This window comes from Amia ocellicauda, chromosome 22 (genome assembly GCF_036373705.1).
Source record: "Amia ocellicauda isolate fAmiCal2 chromosome 22, fAmiCal2.hap1, whole genome shotgun sequence".
NCBI lineage: Eukaryota > Metazoa > Chordata > Actinopteri > Amiiformes > Amiidae > Amia > Amia ocellicauda.
The window spans coordinates 22,139,742-22,161,464 of NC_089871.1; the positions used below are offsets into that span (position 1 = coordinate 22,139,742).

The 21,723-nt window shown below is 39.3% G+C and overlaps 1 protein-coding gene across 1 annotated transcript in view; it reads right to left on the reverse strand.

Moving 5' to 3' along the window:
* kdm4b (lysine (K)-specific demethylase 4B) overlaps nt 1-21,723 on the reverse strand; it is a 235,670-nt gene that overhangs the window by 16,994 nt on the left and 196,953 nt on the right. The window contains exons 18-20 of the mRNA XM_066695200.1: nt 1,918-2,103; nt 962-1,129; nt 568-687 (exon numbers count right to left, since the gene is read on the reverse strand). Coding sequence (XP_066551297.1) covers nt 568-687; nt 962-1,129; nt 1,918-2,103 — 474 coding nt within the window. The remainder of the gene's footprint in view (nt 1-567; nt 688-961; nt 1,130-1,917; nt 2,104-21,723) is intronic.

Consider the following 21,723-nt stretch of genomic DNA (forward strand, 5'->3'; position numbering starts at 1 on the left):
ATAGTTATGCCTAGCAGTGAGGGTTAGAACTGTGTAAATGGGTTGTATTGCTTATTTGTGGTTTATTTTGTTTATATGTTTATGTTTCCAGTTTAAAGATTTCTCCTGTATCCAAGAAACAGTGGACACAGCAGATAAGCATTTAATCAGGCAGATCAATTCAATAAAATAACATGAAATACTTTTTAAGTGTTAAATCCAAGCATTAAAAAAATACTAAACTGCAAAAAAAAAAAAACACTTTTCTCCCTAATACCTCATTTGTATTGCATAAAGACCTCATTAGACAATCAGTGTCATCTTTTCATATTTTGCCAGTCCAGCTGTTGGTGAAGCATCATGTGTAATTATGGTTCAGCAGTTTATTCATTTTGCAAATAACAGTACTCCACAAAAACGTGTGACGGCTCACTGATAAAACTGGATCATTAAAATGTGGATCTGTGAATGGCATTTCTGGAGGCGAGTGCATCAATAAGAGTAACTGGAAGAATGCAACTCTGTGAAAGAAAGAAAAACAAGCATGATTTGTATGTATTTTCTCCAGAGTCAGGGCGTCTTTCTCACCTGGTACACGTTCAGGATGTGAGTGGTGATGTATTTGGCGTTGAAGATGTTGCCATCTATCCAGCGAATCTGAATAAGCTCTCCCCCGACTGGCGGACCATACTGGAGACAATCTCGACTCTGAGGGGGTGGTTCAGAGATTAAACAACCAGAAAACAGGGTGAGGTCCGAGCTTTTGGTAGACATGTTAGTCTGTACTCTGAAGGAGCTGCCGAATGATCTGACGTCATCCACTCAAGACTCTGCTAGACTACAACCATCTATTCCACTTTCCCCAGTACCTATTAAGCCCCGTCAATGTAAATGTGCCCATGTGGGGCTGTGGATGGTCTCCAAGTGAATTATAAATACATTAAATGCAATAAAGAGATACAGAAAGCAGCTAGAAACTCACAACCACGTTTTCAGGATAGAGGTTGTCACTGTAGGAGCCGTCATCAAAGTTGACCTCGTAAAACGTCTGCACGGCGGTCCCGATCACCCGGCACTTGTAGTACAGGCCGTTGCGGTTCCTGCCGATTACAGTCTGTCCTAATGAGATCTCTTTGGAGGCTCGGCTCAGCTGGAGACGGAGAACAGGTTAGTTAAGGGAAGCCTCAGCAGCGTTAATGAGCGCAGCTGCCGTATGCCTGCACTGCTCCATCACCTTGGCAGAGCAGCAACAGCAGGAAGAATACATTAACAGGGAAAAGAAAGCGTTCACCCAGCTGACCAGGCTGGATTCATCTGCAAGCGTGTTCTTGTTATGTTTAGATTTTTCACTTTTTAATTGGCTTCAGTTTCTCAGCTTTCTACGTTGCATTCTCCAGAAAATAACCATGTAAATGCGCACACAGTGGCGTGGCGGTCTGCTTCATTGCCTAACTTTGTTTAGCTATCAGAACATTTAGTTTTTATGCGCGTTGTGCTGTTTTTAAATCTGTGCAGCACCATGAGATGCTTTTGTGAATATATGGCGCTATAATACATTTAAATTGATCGACTGATAGGATTGCTGGCTTCTATTTGATTTGTTTGAGAAACACAATGAACACATGATACAGCAAAAATCTTAAATAAAAACAGAAACGAGAGAGCGTTCTAAAGTGGATGTTTACACACATAAATTAAGTTTCTCATTCACAACCAACAAATAATTATCTCTTGAATAGCTTCCCAACACCAACTTCATATTTTGCTTCACCAACCAGGACATTGTGACTCAGGGCAATAGTAGAGCAGGTGTTTGCTCCCTTTTAATGGAAGTAAAGAGGTGCACTTCAATAAAAATCTGAGGCTGCCATTGAAATACGGTTCCTCGCTGAAGCAGAGCTATATGAATGATGTTCATGGCGATTCCTGTGTACTCACAATCTGACTGGTAGTCTTGTGCTTGTGGCAGGTGATGGACACTAGGTAAGGCCAATCGTCTGGCTCCATGAGGACCCCTGCTGTGTGGGCGCAGGTGACGTGGAAGGAGGTGGAGCAATGTTCATGGGAGCACTGGATACAGGCCCCCGACACCTTCTTCATGGTCTTGTAACAGTAAACACATTTCTGCAATGAGAACAATGAGGAGAAAGGTCATGTGAAGGCAGTGTATGATACAGGACATAATGACATGAGAGAACATTGAGCGAGTGTTACCCTGGCTCAGTCGTCTCCAGCTTTGGTCCTGGAGAGTCCCAGTTCCACAGGTTCAAAGCCATACAATGACCATGTATCCAAGCCATTATGTAGGTGGTTTGGTAAATCCAGTAATTTAGAAACAAATTGGGATCAAATGCTTGAATATCCTTTGGTTTTCCAGGACTGGAATGAGGCTGACTAGAAAACTTTGTACCAGAAACCTCCTGATCTTCATGCATCCAGAAGACATGCAATTATCTTTCGAGTGCCTCACTCCTCCATTTACACTGAGAAGGTCAAAAGCGTCCCAAGTCGAAAATTGTATTTTGCAGAAATACTCAAAATACTGTAATTGTGAACAAATATATTCAGTTTAGCTCATCCCATCTAATATTGCATATACTTGTTTAAGTCAGTCATGTAACAATTCTACATTGGCCCTTTTGATTGATATCAGGTCTTTCTGTGGCCGATATGATTTTTCAGAATGTCTGTTTTTGATTGTGGGAAATCAGATTTCACTTTTCTAACATGCACTGAGCTCGTTTTTTTATTGTTGGTCTGTTTTGTATAAAAGATGATTTTTTTATTAATATATTCAGCAGTATCAATCCTGGTATCCTGGTATTAGAATCATATAGAATCACATATGTACCATCCAAACCAAACTGTTTTCACTTATACAAGTCACCTTCTATTTAGATTTTAAACTTTTCTTTTGTCACACACATTATGGGCAAGAGATATTATTTGTGCTCTCAAATTGATGTAATTTCATCAAAACTTTTTATACCCCTTCCCTGATCTCTACCTTTCCACAACATTATCCCTGAGTTGTTTTGAAATCTCCTTGGTCTTCATGGTAGTATAATTGCTTTGAATGCACTTCCCAACTGTGAGACTTTATAGAGGTGTATTTAATCATAAATCATGTGAACCACTTTTACTACACACAGATGGACTCCCTTCAACTTATTGTGTGAATTCTGAGAGCTTATTTAAGGAGTCTTGTAGACAATGGGGAGCAAAAATAATTTTGTGACACGGTGGGGGTAATGGACATGTCTGTCTGGGATCAGTAGGTAAACACTAGCCTTGAAAAAGACTGATTCAGAAAACGGAGAAACAAGAACAAGTGATGGTGCGTACTACACGTTTTGTTGGTCCAAAGCAGCTGTAGACACAGTATTAGGCAGAAGTGAAGTCGTCATCCAGAAATAAAGGTCGTCGATCAATGGGGGGTCGTTATTCAGTCCGGGGTCAATCACAAAGTGGATTATCATACAAGCAGAGGTGGTTTCCAGGTTTCTTGGTCGTTATTCCTCTATCTCTTCTTTCTGCTCAAAAGCACTCCTTATGCCCTCCTGCACTTCCTATAAGGTACCATGCAACTAACATCCAGGTGTTTGTGCTTTATATAGAGTGACTCTGAGGAGCAGCAGGTTTGTGAACCTGCTCTGGCTGCCATGGTTGCCAGCGGTATGGTTTCTTAATCTCCTCATCCACAAAATGCATGTGTGCACATAATGAGTATTTTGTCCCTCGAACTGCACATTTCGTTAATATAATTTACATTTCGTGAACATAATTCACATTTTATCCCACGACATGCCCACATATTTTGTGCTTGGCAATTTTGGACGAAAGGTAAAATCTACTTTGCTTTCCGTGGACGGAATGAACAATTAGCATTTATGATTAAACAGGTGACTGATCACAGCATTGATCCAGAGACCTGGGTCTGCAACATGATTAAGATTGAATTCCAATGGAAAGTTAGAAACTTGCTAAGCCGATCAGACAAGAGCTATATCAGGTGCAAATCTAATACAATAATGATATTAATGAATATATGATGTGTAGAAAATCACGTGTTTCACCAATCAACATGATTATAAATATTTCACAATTACTAATTTGATTACAAAGCCCATATTGTCGGCTATATTTATTATATTCAGTGGGCTATAGCCTATCACATAAACTGTGGGTCTGGCGGTTGGAGAAGACCATATTTATAGCTCATTAATTTTGAGGAGTTTAACAGCGGAAACGCCATATATGCATTCAATTCAAATAATTAGTAACATAAGAAGGGATATGCAGGAGAAATTCACATACGCAGAGATGTGTGTATGTTCTATTGTTAAGTCTCTAGCCAACTATAGCATGACAATATAAATCTGCACATACAGGATGCAATTTGTATTTGTGTGTGTGCGTGTAGTTTCTGTAACATGTCATTAACAGTGATGAGTTTACATCCATACAATCATAGGTGCACCATAGAAAATGGATTTCGTATTTTGTAGATTGCGGTGTTAATGCGACACTGCCCCCTATGGTCTCGTCAACCTTACGTGCAAGTATGTTGGCAGACAGCTGTGCGACCGTCTGTGTACGACGCCCACGCATGTACACAGAGACACAGACGCAGAAGTATAAATCAGCCTTTAGGAGGCTACTGCAGTCACACTTAATTGGTATGTTGACACTGTAGTATTAGAAAGATGTTTTGCAGCATACTATTATTATAGAATGATGTAATACAATCAGAACAGCAAGGTGGAAATGGTTTTGTTTTTTGTGGTAGTTTCGATTTACCCTTAAAAGCAGGATCACAGTAGCAAGGGAATGTAAACTTCACACTAGCCTCAGGCCCTGAAAACAATACAAGTAGATGCACAACAAGACCAGGTAGCCGTTTTATTTTTTTGTTTGTTTGCTTTTCTGGTATCTTTTTTTTTTTTTTTATGCCTTTGTAATTAAAAGAGTGATTTGTTTTTCTCTTGTGTCCCTCTCAGGATCTACTTGAAAACAATTTTCAAGTACCTCTGTGGGGAAAATATTTTTAATACTTAAGAGCAGCACAAAGATCTTGTAAATACACACTACAGACATTTATAGAATATTTTATGAGATGCTTTTATTATTTAAACCACCCACCACTAAAATCTTCAACCACTTCAAAAAGCAACCATATCTCCGGAAAGTGTAAATTCTAAATTTGGGAGAAAATAAGTCTATCTTTGGAGACGGCCCTAATTTATCCCCATTTGCAATCAAAAAATCTATCAACTGTTTAGTAATTTATGTAACATCTACAGACCCTAACTTAACTCAATGAAAACCAATTCAAATCTGTTTTTGTCTTGTGACTCACCGTATCAATTATAATAGGGGCAAAAAAGTGATGATGTCTACAAAATTATTTTAAATGCCTGATCTTTCTTGCTGCACATTTAAGAATATAAATAAAGTGTTTAATCACTTAATTTATAAAGGTGCAGAAAGATAGATGATACATCTGATGTGTACCCATTTTGAAAGGAGTTGATGAAGGTGAGGTGAGTGTTTTAGAAATGACTCTGCAACCAACTTACTATTTTTCCCCTTTTGAAAAACACAATGTTTGTGTCAAAAAATACATCCATCTAAAACACTGGCTTCTGACTTCTACTGACCTTTCCTGGCAGAGAAAGTAACTACCTGGAAATGGAAACTGCAGCAGATGATGTGCAGTGCTTTCTGTTCATTATTTCAAGGCCTAAACAAATACAACACAATTTTTCCAACACTTAATATGATTCAACCCCCCACCCCACACAGTTTTTTAAAAGGATATTTTTTTGGTAGCGGTATGTGATGGTTATTTTCTCATAAAGTGATGTATTGATGTATTGGGTGCAGGGGTGGTGCACCTCTGTGTGAGAGTACAGTGTTATCACGGAGAACCGCATTGTCCTTCCTGCAGTGCTATAGCTTTGTAGCTTGTGTTGTGGACACGTAGTCTGATAAGAACTGGATGGCTTAATGGCACACATTCAAGAGGCAGTCTGCTGTCTATACATCTCCTGTGGTAGTACAAAAGGGGTAGTGGTACACTGAGCTGACAGCTGCCAAATTCAGGATGGTATAAAAGAATATTCGCTGAATCCCCCAAAACATAATAAATAAAACATGGAATTAAATCCAGTGCAGTTGACATCTTTACATGACAGAACAAGTCATGAACATAGCAGATGCTATTCATCATTTTTTGTAATGCACTGCTTAATGTTGTCCACCAAGTTACTTAATTAGGGGGGCAAGTCGCAGAAAAACTGTGAAACGCATCCAGATACCTCTCCCTGTATTTCTCGACAGCTTACACTTGGAAAAGCCCCTTTGTTCACTGTGACTGGGGATCAATAAAAATAAAAATGCATTATGAAATTGTCAATACTTCATTTTACTGGGTGTAGGTAGGGGCGGCAATGTATAACAGCTATCAATATCGTTCTGCATTGAAATATTTTATTTAGCGTGCTCTGCTGATTTAATATTCGGTAAGGGAGATCCATGAGACAGGAAAAAGCCAGGAGAAAGGGTAAACCAGATTTATGAGTATTATTTATTTATTTTCATTTTTTTCCCCATTGCAAAGGTAGACAGAAGCAGAAAGTTAGCTGCAGTGTGGGCACATATTTCATAGGATGAGGCCCGTTTCTCAACAACAGAAGTGAAAGTCAGCAAATACAGAGATTCAGCGATGTTATTACACTGCTGCTCCCTGGTTCTTATGCCAAAAGTACGACCCCATATGCCTTTTCATCCCCCTTATTTCATTCTTAAGCAACATTGAAAAACTAAAGTAATGTAGAAAGCGTATTGCAGGAAACTTTAATATTAAGCATATACTAACTTCCTGGACTGACAAAAAAAAGGTAATGTATCTTACTAGTGCTGATCAAACAAGTTTTCTCCAAAGCTTTGAATTCTGCATCTAAAAATAAGCTCCACACAGAGAAAGTTAGAGATTGCTGAACCGCATTGTTAAGAACTGAGCAACTGAACTGGAATATTTCTGACGCACACCAGATGTTTAAAATGATTACAAAATATTTGGTAATGGTACAGTTTTGAGTGAACAATGCAGTCCAAGGTAACTTACATCACCACCATAAAAACTTCAGTCAAACATTAAAGTGATTTATCTCCTCTTTCAGGCTGCTGCTGCTCTGCTCCCCTTTCACCCCCCACTCAACACATCTCTGGTTGCTTCACCTCTGCCTTCAAACAGACCACCAACCTTGTGATTTACTTTTCCTTCTCCATATGACCCTCCCTCTCACCTCCCTACCCTGTTTGAGCCCTGCTGCTCCACTGTCAACTGGCTTTAGATCACAGCTCGCATCTACTGCTTCTTGCTGACTATTGTCCCAAGCAGACTAGAACAAGATTCCTTCAGAATCATGTCTCTTCACACAACCCCCACTAGCCAATACTCTTTTCCTGTAAGAGAAGACTGACTGTCTTCACTCCTTAGTCTCCAGAGTCAACTGCATCTCCATTTTATCCCAAAATGTTACCCACCAAGGTCAGGACTGCTCAGTGCTTGACCAGCTTCATGTGCCTGCTGTAGACACACCTGTAATATTACATCAATTACCTTCATTGTAACAGTATACCATTGAAAGACCTGAGGTCTTGTCAGAAATTTAAATGCCATAAAAGACATATCAGCTCTGCATAAATATTCAAATGTATATGAATATGTACAGTGAGGGGAAAAAAGTATTTGATCCCCCGCTGATTTTGTACGTTTGCCCACTGACAAAGAAATTATCAGTCTATAATTTTAATGGTAGGTGTATTTTAACAGTGAGAGACAGAATAACAACAAAAAAATCCAGAAAAATGCATTTCAAAAAAGTTATAAATTGATCTGCATGTTAATTAGTGAAATAAGTATTTGACCCCTTCGACTTAGTACTTGGTGGCAAAACCCTTGTTGGTAATCACAGAGGTCAGACGTTTCTTGTAGTTGGCCACCAGGATTGCACACATCTCAGGAGGGATTTTGTCCCACTCCTCTTTGCAGATCCTCTCCAAGTCATTAAGGTTTCGAGGCTGACGTTTGGCAACTCGAACCTTCAGCTCCCTCCACAGATTTTCTATGGGATTAAGGTCTGGAGACTGGCTAGGCCACTCCAGGACCTTAATGTGCTTCTTCTTGAGCCACTCCTTTGTTGCCTTGGCTGTGTGTTTTGGGTGATTGTCATGCTGGAATACCCATCCACGACCCATTTTCAATGCCCTGGCTGAGGGAAGGAGGTTCTCACCCAAGATTTCACAGTACATGGCCCGTCCATCGTCCCTTTGATGCGGTGCAGTTGTCCTATCCCCTTAGCAGAAAAACACCCCCAAAGCATAATGTTTCCACCTCCATGTTTGACGGTAGGGATAGTGTTCTTGGGGTCATAGGCAGCATTCCTCCTCCTCCAAACACAGCAAGTTGAGTTGATGCCAAAGAGCTCGAATTTGGTCTCATATGACCACAACACTTTCACCCAGTTCTCCTCTGAATCATTCAGATGTTCATTGGCAAACTTCAGACGGACCTGTACATGTGCTTTCTTGAGCAGGGGGACCTTGTGGGCGCTGCAGGATTTCAGTCCTTCACGGCGTAGTGTGTTACCAATTGTTTTCTTGGTGACTATGGTCCCAGCTGCCTTGAGATCATTAACAAGATCCTCCTGTGTAGTTCTGGGCTGATTCCTCACCGTTCTCATGATCATTGAAACTCCACGAGGTGAGATCTTGCATGGAGCCCCAGACCGAGGGAGACTGACAGTTAATTTGTGTTTCTTCCATTTGCGAATAATCGCACCAACTGTTGTCACCTTCTCACCAAGCTGCTTGGCGATGGTCTTGTAGCCCATTCCAGCCTTGTGTAGGTCTACAATCTTGTCCCTGACATCCCATGACAGCTCTTTGGTCTTGGCCATGGTGGAGAGTTTGGAATCTGATTGATTGATTGCTTCTGTGGACAGGTGTCTTTTATACAGGTAACGAGCTGAGATTAGGAGCACTCCCTTTAAGAGAATGCTCCTAATCTCAGTTCGTTACCTGTATAAAAGACACCTGGGAGCCAGAAATCTTGCTGATTGGGTCTGGGTGTGTTACAGGCCACCAAACTCAGATATTCAGAAAGATGCTGCATTGTACAGTGTAATCAGGACTGCATGTAGCAAGGATGTGGCTGTTATAATGGGGGATTTCAATTTCCCAAACTTAGACTGGGAAAGCCCAGTTGGGACTACAGAAGCAGAAATAGAAATGGTTGAGATGGTAAATTACTGCTTTCTAACTCAATTTGTCAGGGAACCAACCAGAGAGAGTGCATGTATTGACTTGATCTTTTCAAATGACCAAGATAGAGTCAGGGGTACAGTAGTTAGAGAACCAATGGCAAATTGGGATCACAATATGGTTAGCTTTGAGACATTCTTTCAAAAAACAATGTCCAAGTCTAAAACAATGGTCTACAATTTTAGAAAAGCAAACCTCGAAGGTATGAGACAGCACTTAGAAGAGGTAGACTGGAGCACATTGGATACAGAGTCAGTTGAAAATGGATGGGTATATTTTAAGAATATACTACTTGAGGCTCAGGAGCAATTTGTACCAAAACTTAGCAAATTGAGGAACAAAAAACACTGGCCAAAATGGTTTAATAGAGGTATGCAAAAAAATATCAAGAGAAAGAAAATGTTGTATAGCGCATACAAAAGGGATGGTGATGAAACAAAATATATAGAATATGTTGAGCTGCAAAGAGATCTTAAGAAAGGGATCAGGAAAGTAAAGAGGGAAATAGAAAGAAACATAGCTCTTGGAGCTAAAACCAATGCAAAGAGCTTTTTTCAATATTACAACAGCAAGTGGTCAATAAAGGAGGAAGTGAAACAGATAAAGGGCAATAATGGAGGCATCTTGGAAAACGAACAAGATGTGGCAAATATTCTAAATGAGTATTTCACAGAGGTTTATACAAAAGAAAAAACAGATGACATGCCACAGGTTGACAATCAGTCCAGTCAAACCCTAAGAGAGATCAGGATAAATGAGGAGGAGGTACTAAAGGGACTAGCAGAATTAAAAACAAACAAATCACCTGGGCCAGATGGGATATTTCCAACAGTACTTAAAGAAATTAGGGAAATTATTTATAGGCCGCTAACTCAATTATTCCAAATGACACTTAGAACAGGGGTTGTGCCCACTGACTGGAAGACAGCAAATGTCATACCAATCCACAAGAAAGGGGACAAAACTGAGCCAGGAAATTACAGACCAAAATGGATGGGTATATTTTAAGAATATACTACTTGAGGCTCAGGAGCAATTTGTACCAAAACTTAGCAAATTGAGGAACAAAAAACACTGGCCAAAATGGTTTAATAGAGGTATGCAAAAAAATATCAAGAGAAAGAAAATGTTGTATAGCGCATACAAAAGGGATGGTGATGAAACAAAATATATAGAATATGTTGAGCTGCAAAGAGATCTTAAGAAAGGGATCAGGAAAGTAAAGAGGGAAATAGAAAGAAACATAGCTCTTGGAGCTAAAACCAATGCAAAGAGCTTTTTTCAATATTACAACAGCAAGTGGTCAATAAAGGAGGAAGTGAAACAGATAAAGGGCAATAATGGAGGCATCTTGGAAAACGAACAAGATGTGGCAAATATTCTAAATGAGTATTTCACAGAGGTTTATACAAAAGAAAAAACAGATGACATGCCACAGGTTGACAATCAGTCCAGTCAAACCCTAAGAGAGATCAGGATAAATGAGGAGGAGGTACTAAAGGGACTAGCAGAATTAAAAACAAACAAATCACCTGGGCCAGATGGGATATTTCCAACAGTACTTAAAGAAATTAGGGAAATTATTTATAGGCCGCTAACTCAATTATTCCAAATGACACTTAGAACAGGGGTTGTGCCCACTGACTGGAAGACAGCAAATGTCATACCAATCCACAAGAAAGGGGACAAAACTGAGCCAGGAAATTACAGACCAATCAGTCTCACCTGCATCACTTGTAAAATGTTGGAAAAAATTATTAGACAGAAAATAGAGGAGCATCTTAATGAAAACCATATTCTTGGAGATAGTCAACATGGGTTTAGACGAGGCAGATCATGTCTTACTAATTTATTAGAATTTTTTGAACATGCAACTGCAGCTGTAGATCACGTGAAAGCATATGATAGGCAGTGAAAGCTTTTGATAAGGTTCCACACCAAAGACTGACCTTTGCTTTTTCTAATCTATATTAATGATCTGGACTCTGGGATAGTTAGCAAACTTGTCAAATTTGCAGATGATACTAAAATAGGTGGCTCAGCAGATACAATCTTGGCAGCACAGGCTATTTAGAGGGACTTAGATAACATTCAGTTGTGGGCCGACACCTGGCAAATGAAATTCAATGTGGACAAGTGCAAGGTAATACATGCAGATAACAAAAATGTCCACTATAACTACACTATGGGAGGTACAGATCTAGATGAAGTAACGCATGAGAAAGACCTAGGAGTCTATGTGGACTCCTCACTTTCTCCATCCAAGCAATGTGGGGAAGCAATAAAAAAGGCAAACAGAATGCTAGGGTATATTGTCAAAAGTGTAGAATTTGAAACAACGGAAGTAATGTTAAGACTGTACAATGCACTAGTTAGACCTCATCTGGAATACTGTGTGCAGTTCTAGGCACCACACTTCAAGAAGGATATTGCTGCTTTAGAGGCAGATCAGAGGAGAGCAACCAGACTTATTCCAGGTTTGAAGGGAAAGTCCTACTCGGAGAGACTGAGGGAACTGAAACTTTTCACCCTGGAACAGAGGAGACTACATGGGGACTTGATCCAAGTCTTCAAAATCATGAAAGGCATCAACCACATCAAACCAGAGGAGCTTTTCCAGATCAGCAGGGACACACGCACCCGGGGACACAAATGGAAATTGGGCTTCAAGGCATTCAAGATGGAAAACAGGAGACACTTCTTTACACAGAGAGTAGTCACAATCTGGAATAAACTACCCAGCAATGTGGTAGAAGCTGAAAGTTTGGGAACATTTAAAAATAGACTGGATAGGATCCTTGGATCACCTTGGACCTTGGACACCAAATGAGCACGATGGGTCGAATGGCCTCCTCTCGTTTGTAAACTTTCTTATGTTCTTATGTTCTTATGACTGATAGGGGATCAAATACTTATTTCATTCATTAACATGCAAATCAATTTATAACTTTTTTGAAATGTGTTTTTCTGGATTTGTTTGTTGTTATTCTGTCTCTCACTGTTAAAATACACCTACCATTAAAATTATAGACTGATAATTTCTTTGTCAGTGGGCAATCGTACAAAATCAGCAGGGGATCAAATACTTTTTTCCCCTCACTGTATATATTTCTTTGAATGGAATATGTAAAATATTGTGTTGTATAGGTCTCTCTCTCTCTCTCTCTCTCTCTCCGTCTCTCTCCGTGCGTGCATGCGTGCGTAATGCCCAGTTTCCACTGGATTACAATAACAATAATAATAGCAAATATTTATTTGTATTGTTGCACATGGAAATGTTTTCTTATGGTAACATAATGCTTGTCTGAATATAATGTTGTCTATACACATTTAGCTCTTCCTAATACCTCTTAACATAAAAGTGTATTCATTACGCTGTCTCCAATCATGTAAAGCATAAAGAATAAAATAGAAACAAAAGTCCTTTCCACATCAGGCTCTATCGCTCATAGTGTTGTTCTCTGTCTTTGTTTTTAAAACATAACAAACCAAACCCACAATTGCTCTGCTCCTCCAACAACAGAGGACGGACTTGCTACAATGGCCTTGTTTTACAAAAAGCTCTGGGACACGTTCGGCACGACGCATGGCACAGACGCTTAAGCCAGTGGAACCGAGGCATAAGTGGACCAGTATGGTGTACCCTGCCTTGCACACTTTCCCATCCATTAGTACCACACAAGAGCCTGTTGAAGGATTATGCTGCATGAAGCAGTTATTGAATATGGATGGATGGATAGTGTTGACAAGGGCCAGGGACTAAAAGCTGAGTGAGAAAATGACACAAACTGGGCATGTTGCTCAGAAAGAGACGAGAGGAGTGGGCAGGGAATATGTACAGAAAATGCATTTCATTTGAGAATTCGTTCCCCTTTACTTACCAAGCAGCTTTGGTTCCATAGCACTAACTAAATCCACAGATGGCGATGTCTCTTGTAGTGTGATTACTGCTGCTGAAATGTCAGGCTACTGTAATTTAACTGTGGTGTTAATTTGAATGATTTGTAGATGTTTTATACCACCGTCTGCTAAATGCCTTATAGTTTCATGTAATAGCTTGTTGCATTGTGCAGATAATGCAACAAACCTGTCTTAAGGCTGTTAACAGATGATAAATCCTAGAATTGCCTTTTAAAACATGATTACAAAAATTCATACTTTTACTCTTTTTTTTAATGGATATTTTATCTGGGAAGATAACACTTTTTCACATATACATAACACACATTCGATTTCAGCTCTATACCTGCACAGTTTGTGGTCAGGCAATGGTTAAAGATTCTTCAGTATTTTTTCAGCGGTAAACAAATAAAAATAAAATGAAATGATACAACTCCAAGAAATTGGACCTTATGACTGTTTTGTGTAGGATATAAATTGGAAAAAAAAAAGATACAGCTATACTAACTTTGATCATTTTATTAATACATTTATTTCCATACAGCAATAAACTACAGCAAATAAATATCGGAAAATGAAAAAAATACATGTTCAAAGATCCGGGAGCAAGAAATTGCCTGCCTACTGTCTGGAGATCAATGCAATTCATTTAGCACAGTGAGAAATGACACCTAATTATTCAGCTGTTCTGTGTCATAAATTATTTACACACTTCTGGCCAGCAAAACATCATTAATCAGCAGAGCCCTACAAACCGCGCACACAGAAGTCTTTCTGTCATGTTCTTGCATCTTTCAGGTGGGTTGGCTATGGAATGTGTGCGATTACCTCCTTTAAATAATAATACAATTACTGGCAAATCAGGGGTAATGATGCCGCTTAAATAACACCTAAAAACACCAGCAGCCATGTGTTAATGGAACTGATCCATCTGGTGATTTCTGTCAGTTGCTTAGTAACTTCTTTCACTGTAAGAGAACAGTTTGGACTCAGCTATCCTCTGAGACAGCTTCGCACAGATCACCAGTAGCTCTTCCTGTTTCAGATGTTTCAATTCTATATTGTATGCAACCACATCCTCTTGTGATCAGTGCCTAAATACACTTTAATAAACTAATTAACTTGGGGTTCCTTTTTGCACTCAACTCCAATGTCTAATGATGAGAATGTAGCTGCAATGCTGCAGCTCTACTGAAATAGCAAACAAAATGCTGATGACGACTAAATTAAAGATAAACTACAATACAATTTTCACTTCAATTTCGGTTTGTAGCCTGCAGAAAACATGGCCCCCTTTCTGAAATTACATTAGCGAATACTTTTTGCTGTAATATTAAAATGATGTATTATTTTTTTGTAATTAGGCTGATTGACTCCAACCTTGATTAAAATTGTTAATGTATGATTAAAAAGCCTTTTGTTTAACTAAATATATAGTATTTGTGTATATTCTGGTTAGAAATACTTAATTTTAACATTTGAATCACTGAAATTAGGAACCTTGCTCATTACAATGCTCTGACTAACAGCATGGCTGTGGAAGATGAGTGAGACACGCATGACAATTCATTGAAGAAGATGATAATCTGGGAACGAAACTCAGGTGGTGCCAATTGTTGGACTACTGAACAAATACAATTTCTTCAACCAACCCAACTAGCATAAAACCCATAAAACCCACTTCTCAAAACTATAATTCGAAGAGCCAGTTTAATCTTAAAGGTGTCGGGGGACATTTTTGGACTTTGGTTAAATCTATGGTAAAATTGTATTTGAACATGATCTTACCTGAGAGGAGGATGCTTATAGCAGACAGGAATAACATGAAGATGTGCTTGATTTTCACCACTCTAATAGAGGTGTGTGTGTTCCATTAAATATTACTCTCACAGAAACAAAAGCTCCCAATAAAATGCTTCCATCATATTGTTTGCAGGTATACCTATATTTTGCCACAATAACTCTAAAATATAAATACATATTTAGCATCCAATTGATGTCCCTATACCAAGATAAGAATCACATCTTCCATATGCAATTGGAACATAACAGCCCAAAACATTCCAAAGTTAGAGCTTAAATTATAAAGTTCCGGCAGGTGGTATTGTATTTTTCTAGTAATCAAAATGTACACAAAAGAGAGAAAACATTGTTTTAGTCATCCACATTAATACAAAAATCATAGTAAAATGTTTTTTGTTGGTAACAAGCTTCTTGACAAAGTTCTAAAATTTCAAAAGGTTTGAGAAAAGGGATTCAGACCACTGACATTTTTCAGCCGTTGGGGGCTAAAAAAAAACACCCTGTTGGTGATTTTAAGGTTAAAAGGTATTAAAAATTACAGAGGGAATTACAAAGGACAGGACAGTGGGCATCGAAAATGCACTTTAATAAAGTATAATAGTATGGAAGCATACTTGTGGCAAAATACAAACCAATACATACACTGATCAGCCATAACATTATGACCACCTGCCTAATATTGGGTAGGTCCCAAAACAGCCCTGACCCGTCGACGCATGTACACCACTAGACCACTGAAGGTGCTTTTGGCAGTGGACAGGGGTCAGCATGGGCACCCTGACTGGTCTGCGGCTACGCACCCGCCCCATACGCAACAAACTGCGATGCACTGTGTGTTCTGACACTTTTCTATCAGAACCAGTATTAACTTCTTCAGCAATTTGAGCAACAGTAGCTCGTCTGTGGGATTGGACCACACGGGCCAGCCTTCGCTCCCCACGTGCATCAATGAGCCTTGTCCGCCAATGACCCTGTCGCTGTTTCACCACTTTCCCTTCCTTGGACCACTTTTGATAGGTACTGACCACTGAAGATCGGGAACAAGAGCTGCAGTTTTGGAGATGCTCTGACCCAGTCGTCTAGCCATCACAATTTGGCCCTTGTCAAAGTCGCTCAGATCCTTACGTTTGCCCATTTTTCCTGCTTCTAACACATCAACTTTGAGGAAAAAATGTTCACTTGCTGCCTAATATATCCCACCCACTGACAGGTGCCATGATAACGAGAATATCAGTGTTATTCACTTCACTCGTCAATGTCAATGTCATAATGTTATGGCTGATCGGTGTATGTTACATGTATTACAGTATATTGTGAATTTGTCGTGCCAAAATGAAATTCACACATTGTTAAACAATACAAGCTTATTTTTTGGTTTTATCCCTGCTGAATTGCTTTTCAGCATCATAGTATTTTAATGCAATGCAATACAATGAAATGTAATACTAATGTTTTACATTGCAGCAGCATGAGGGATTGCAGTGCGTCAGGGTTTTGTTTTACGCGATGGCTCAGCATGAAGACAGACAAAATTAAATACAATGTAGGGGCAGAGACTGGATCCAATTAAATTCCTGGGGCGGGATTATAGGCGTGGTTGACTATAATAGGTATTGTAGTACAGTAGTAGTAATTATATCAGTTGTGTGAAGGAGACCTACTTCGTGCTCCATAGTTGGAACACCATTTGCAAACTGCTTCAACGGCAGGGGTGTCATTTTTGTATGCCGTCACTAATTTTAATGTGAGTTGACATGCCATCACTGTTTGGTAAATAACTTAGTCTAACCAGGACCAGCAGAATTTATTTTAAATAGCTGAATCTATTTATTATATTTGTGAAGACTGACAAGCATCAATGATTGACAATGTTTTTGACAGCAGAAGAGATCTATATATGTGGTTAGGACACAACGCACTTGAAACACTCTCTCTCTCTCACATATTTGACTTGTCCACAAGATGCCTTCATGTACATATATATTTGAATGCTACAAGTCAGTTGGAATCGACCAATATATCTTTTCATCTGATTCGTGTTCATCTTGAAAAGTAAGTGTTGCGGTTATGTCGTCACGTTTTGCGCTGTGGTGCCTCCACTCCCCCTTCTCCCATTCATATTGAGCTCCAGAACCTCGTGATTTACAAATGAAGCCCTGTCTTTGTCCCATGTTTTTTGTGAATGGATGTCTGTAAGTTCTGTAACTAAAATAATAAATGCATCAATAACGTACAAAGCTCCAAATGGGAATTAAGAAGTAATGGGACTCCTACAGAGGGACATCTGAATTGTAATTTGGACAAACAAACCCGATTGGGTCCTGTTAATGTGAAACAAAAGGCTTAAAAATAACATGGGGAATTATCAAAACCTTCAATGCTCAATTAACCTTTGTTCTTTAATTAATTAACATTTGCTGGTTGGCTGGACACAAATTCACAAATCACATGCAGGCAGATTACAGCTGAACAGCCTCTAATAACCGAGAGAATATTTATATTTAGAAGCTAGAGATTAAATTAAATTGTTGACTATGATGATTGCAGACAGGAGACACATCGAACTGACACTCATGGCCGCTGTCACAGGTTTCAACACATTTGGGTTTACAGAACTAACCCTCCAAAGGGATTACAGAATTGAAAGGGAGTTCCTAATTTTCCTTATTTGTAAAGAGAGGAAAAGAAAAACAAAAGATAAAAGATATAAAAAACCCATTGAAGTACCGATATTTAATATGCGTAACATTCATAGAAAAACACCAAACAATGCCTGCAGGGCTGAATTAGGTAATTAACAGACATGAGGAGTCTGCTGCCCATTGTGATATAACCACATTCTGCTGCACTGTTCTGGTCACGCACAATTCTCTTCATTCCTGCAGTTGTTTACCTTATTGTATTGATTTTATTTCCATGTATTTGAGCTGTTTATTATGTATTATTATGTTAAACTGTAATAACAGATTGTGACTGGGAAAACTGGGGAAAAAAGGGTTAATTGATCTTGAAGACATGAGATTCAGGGTAATTCCCCCCCAATTTATTTGACATATTTATTAAGTATAACTATTATACACTGATGTATTCCTTGTAGTCTTGTTAATCAATGGTGCTTTGACATTTCCATGCTGTAACAGTTTATCTTTTGTCATTTGCTTTTGGCAATATGGCAATTGATCCTGCCGTTAAAGCACTGAATGAAAAAGGTTTGCAGAAAGATTGTTAAAAAATGCACTGACAGATTTGAAGTCAATTATTTCTGTATATACTACAGATTAAATGTAATAACTGGTTTAAGGAAGAGAAAAAGCACAGATACCCTGGAATAGTGCTTCAGTTCAATGATATGTATATATGGTATTCATTTTAAGGATTTCATGAAGAGATACTATAGCTATATACCACCATCTCTCTTCTCTCCATTGCTCTCTCTCTCTCCTGAAACATGTCCTTGCTGTAAGAAGCACGAGCGACAGTCGTGCTAGTCAATGTGTCTCCATTTCGGTGCTGGCCTATTGATTTTGTTTCAGGTCCATGCAGCCTTGCCTTCACTTACTGTGATCATAGCTGCCTGCTCACACTATGACTGAATACCTGCCCCTTTCATTCTTTTTCTTTTATCCTTTGGCTTTAAAGTACATAAGTATCTGTTTAGCACAATGAAAAAGCCCAGTCGTTAATGATTCACATGAAATACCCCATGAATTGTAATTCATTAATACTGTTTGCATTTCAACTGGCACTCCTTTAGTTACTTAAAGAAAATGAAATGAAATGCAATTTTCTATCCTTGCTACATAGTTACCTAGATTGTGATGGTCATTGCATCTTAAAGAATACAATGAAGAGGTATGAAACGGACAATGTGTCTGTGTCTTTCTGGTTGTCTTACTACACTCACCTAAAGGATTATTAGGAACACCATACTAATACTGTGTTTGACCCCCTTTCGCCTTCAGAACTGCCTTAATTCTACATGGCATTGATTCAACAAGGTGCTGAAAGCATTCTTTAGAAATGTTGGCCCATATTGATAGGATAGCATCTTGCAGTTGATGGAGATTTGTGGGATGCACATTCAGGGCACGAAGCTCCCATTCCACCACATCCCAAAGATGCTCTATTGGGTTGAGACCTGGTGACTGTGGGGGCCAGTTTAGTACAGTGAACTCATTGTCATGTTCAAGAAACCAATTTGAAATGATTCGACCTTTGTGACATGGTGCATTATCCTGCTGGAAGTAGCCATCAGAGGATGGGTACATGGTGGTCATAAAGGGATGGACATGGTCAGAAACAATGCTCAGGTAGGCCGTGGCATTTAAACGATGCCCAATTGGCACTAAGGGGCCTAAAGTGTGCCAAGAAAACATCCCCCACACCATTACACCACCACCACCAGCCTGCACAGTGGTAACAAGGCATGATGGATCCATGTTCTCATTCTGTTTACGCCAAATTCTGACTCTACCATCTGAATGTCTCAACAGAAATCGAGACTCATCAGGCCAGGCAACATTTTTCCAGTCTTCAACTGTCCAATTTTGGTGAGCTTGTGCAAATTGTAGCCTCTTTTTCCTATTTGTAGTGGAGATGAGTGGTACCCGGTGGGGTCTTCTGCTGTTGTAGCCCATCCGCCTCAAGGTTGTACGTGTTGTGGCTTCACAAATGCTTTGCTGCATACCTCGGTTGTAACGAGTGGTTATTTCAGTCAAAGTTGCTCTTCTATCAGCTTGAATCAGTCGGCCCATTCTCCTCTGACCTCTAGCATCAACAAGGCATTTTCGCCCACAGGACTGCCGCATACTGGATGTTTTTCCCTTTTCGCACCATTCTTTGTAAACCCTAGAAATGGTTGTGCGTGAAAATCCCAGTAACTGAGCAGATTGTGAAATACTCAGACCGGCCCGTCTGGCACCAACAACCATGCCACGCTCAAAATTGCTTAAATCACCTTTCTTTCCCATTCAGATTGGAGTTCAGGAGATTGTCTTGACCAGGATCACACCCCTAAATGCATTGAAGCAACTGCCATGTGATTGGTTGGTTAGATAATTGCATTAATGACAAATTGAACAGGTGTTCCTAATAATCCTTTAGGTGAGTGTATAGCCTTACTATAGCACGTCTCCAGTGCACAATATAGAAATGAAAGGCAGAAGGCTGAGAAAAATGCCGTAACCTCTAAAACCACATTGTGATTTTGCTACAAAGCGCAGCACTGTAAGGAGCTCATTCCCAACCAAGGTTGAGATCGATATGTATGTATATTGCTGTGCTGGGGTCTTCTTCAAATTTGTCTGTGTGTATAGAACAGCACAGGCGTTTTAGGATGCCGAGCTTATTCAGTTATCACAGCATGTCCCCCTAAGGAGCTTGGCTGAGAAGGAAAGGTTTAAGACAGCGTGGCCCACAAAGGAGGCCTTATTTTGACATGGGCCTGACATCGTGAGTGAACTGTCTTTTCACTGGGGAGTATTTCAATCTCAGAAAACGCACTGCCGACTTATAATGCCCTTGCAAAGCCAAGCCGATTTCATTTTGACTTTCACGTACAGGGAAGCACAGAATAATCTTCCCTTCTATTACATTCAGCACAAGAACACTGCTGGGTATTATCTTATGTCACACTGTGGCATTTAAATAGCCACACAACACAACAAATAAACACATCTGAATTAACGTGTGTGTGTGTGTGTAAAGATAGCTCCACATACAATACATCTACATAAATATTTTATAGCTGATGCAAGAGAGAGTATTTTTTAATTAAGTCCAACTTCTGCAGAGCTTTTGTTTGCCAGTTTCATAAATACCAGAAGATAAATTAGTTTCCTTTCTTGCATGGAAACGTGTAGGCAGACTGACTGCTCAATGCATGGTCTGGGTCATTGTTGGTAGAATAATTGTAGTGGAGAGTTACATTAGACAGGTGTATGTTTAATACATTGTTATTGCTGGAAGGAGTTCATAGTATACAGATGGGTACTGAACAGAAGTCACAGTAGAAAGTATGACAGGTGTTTTATTGATGGTTTCAATACTGAGTTCGACACAATATTTTTTCTTTGTCAATGCCTTTCAGGATCTGGAATATCTCAATTCCCTCCGAAATCTTAAACTTTCCATGCTTACCTATCAAAATCTCTTTTGTATACTCTTTCATTAGTGAATTAATTGCTGGTTCTGTGGTTGATGTCTGCTCAGCTGGTTATAGTATGTAATGTCTGACAGTTCCCAGTGAGTTTCTAATGAATTTCCACTGCTAAATACATTACTTTGCCTTGGATAGAAGCATCAAACAAATTAATACATAATAATATTCCAGTAACACTAACTTCTTGAAATGCTTTTCAAAACTGAGCAGGGGATGATTTATTAAGACAATTATCACTGCTGCATGTACGGCTTCTGTGATTGTTCTCAGTGCAATGTCTTTTTGGTTTCCCAGCTTATTCACTACAATTCACCTTTGAGTTGTCCTTTCAAAACATTTGTTATGATGGAATAGGCACTTGGCATGGGAAATAATAAACTGGTAAAACCATACACAACACAAATAGAAATTACACAAAAGCAGTATTTCAGGTGTGAAACAACTTCAAGTGCTTGAATGTGACTACTTATCCTAGCTATTAGTCTATACCAGTTTTGCCCCACTGCTTTCATTTTACATACCAGTTTTGAGATTCACCTCTACAGTTTATA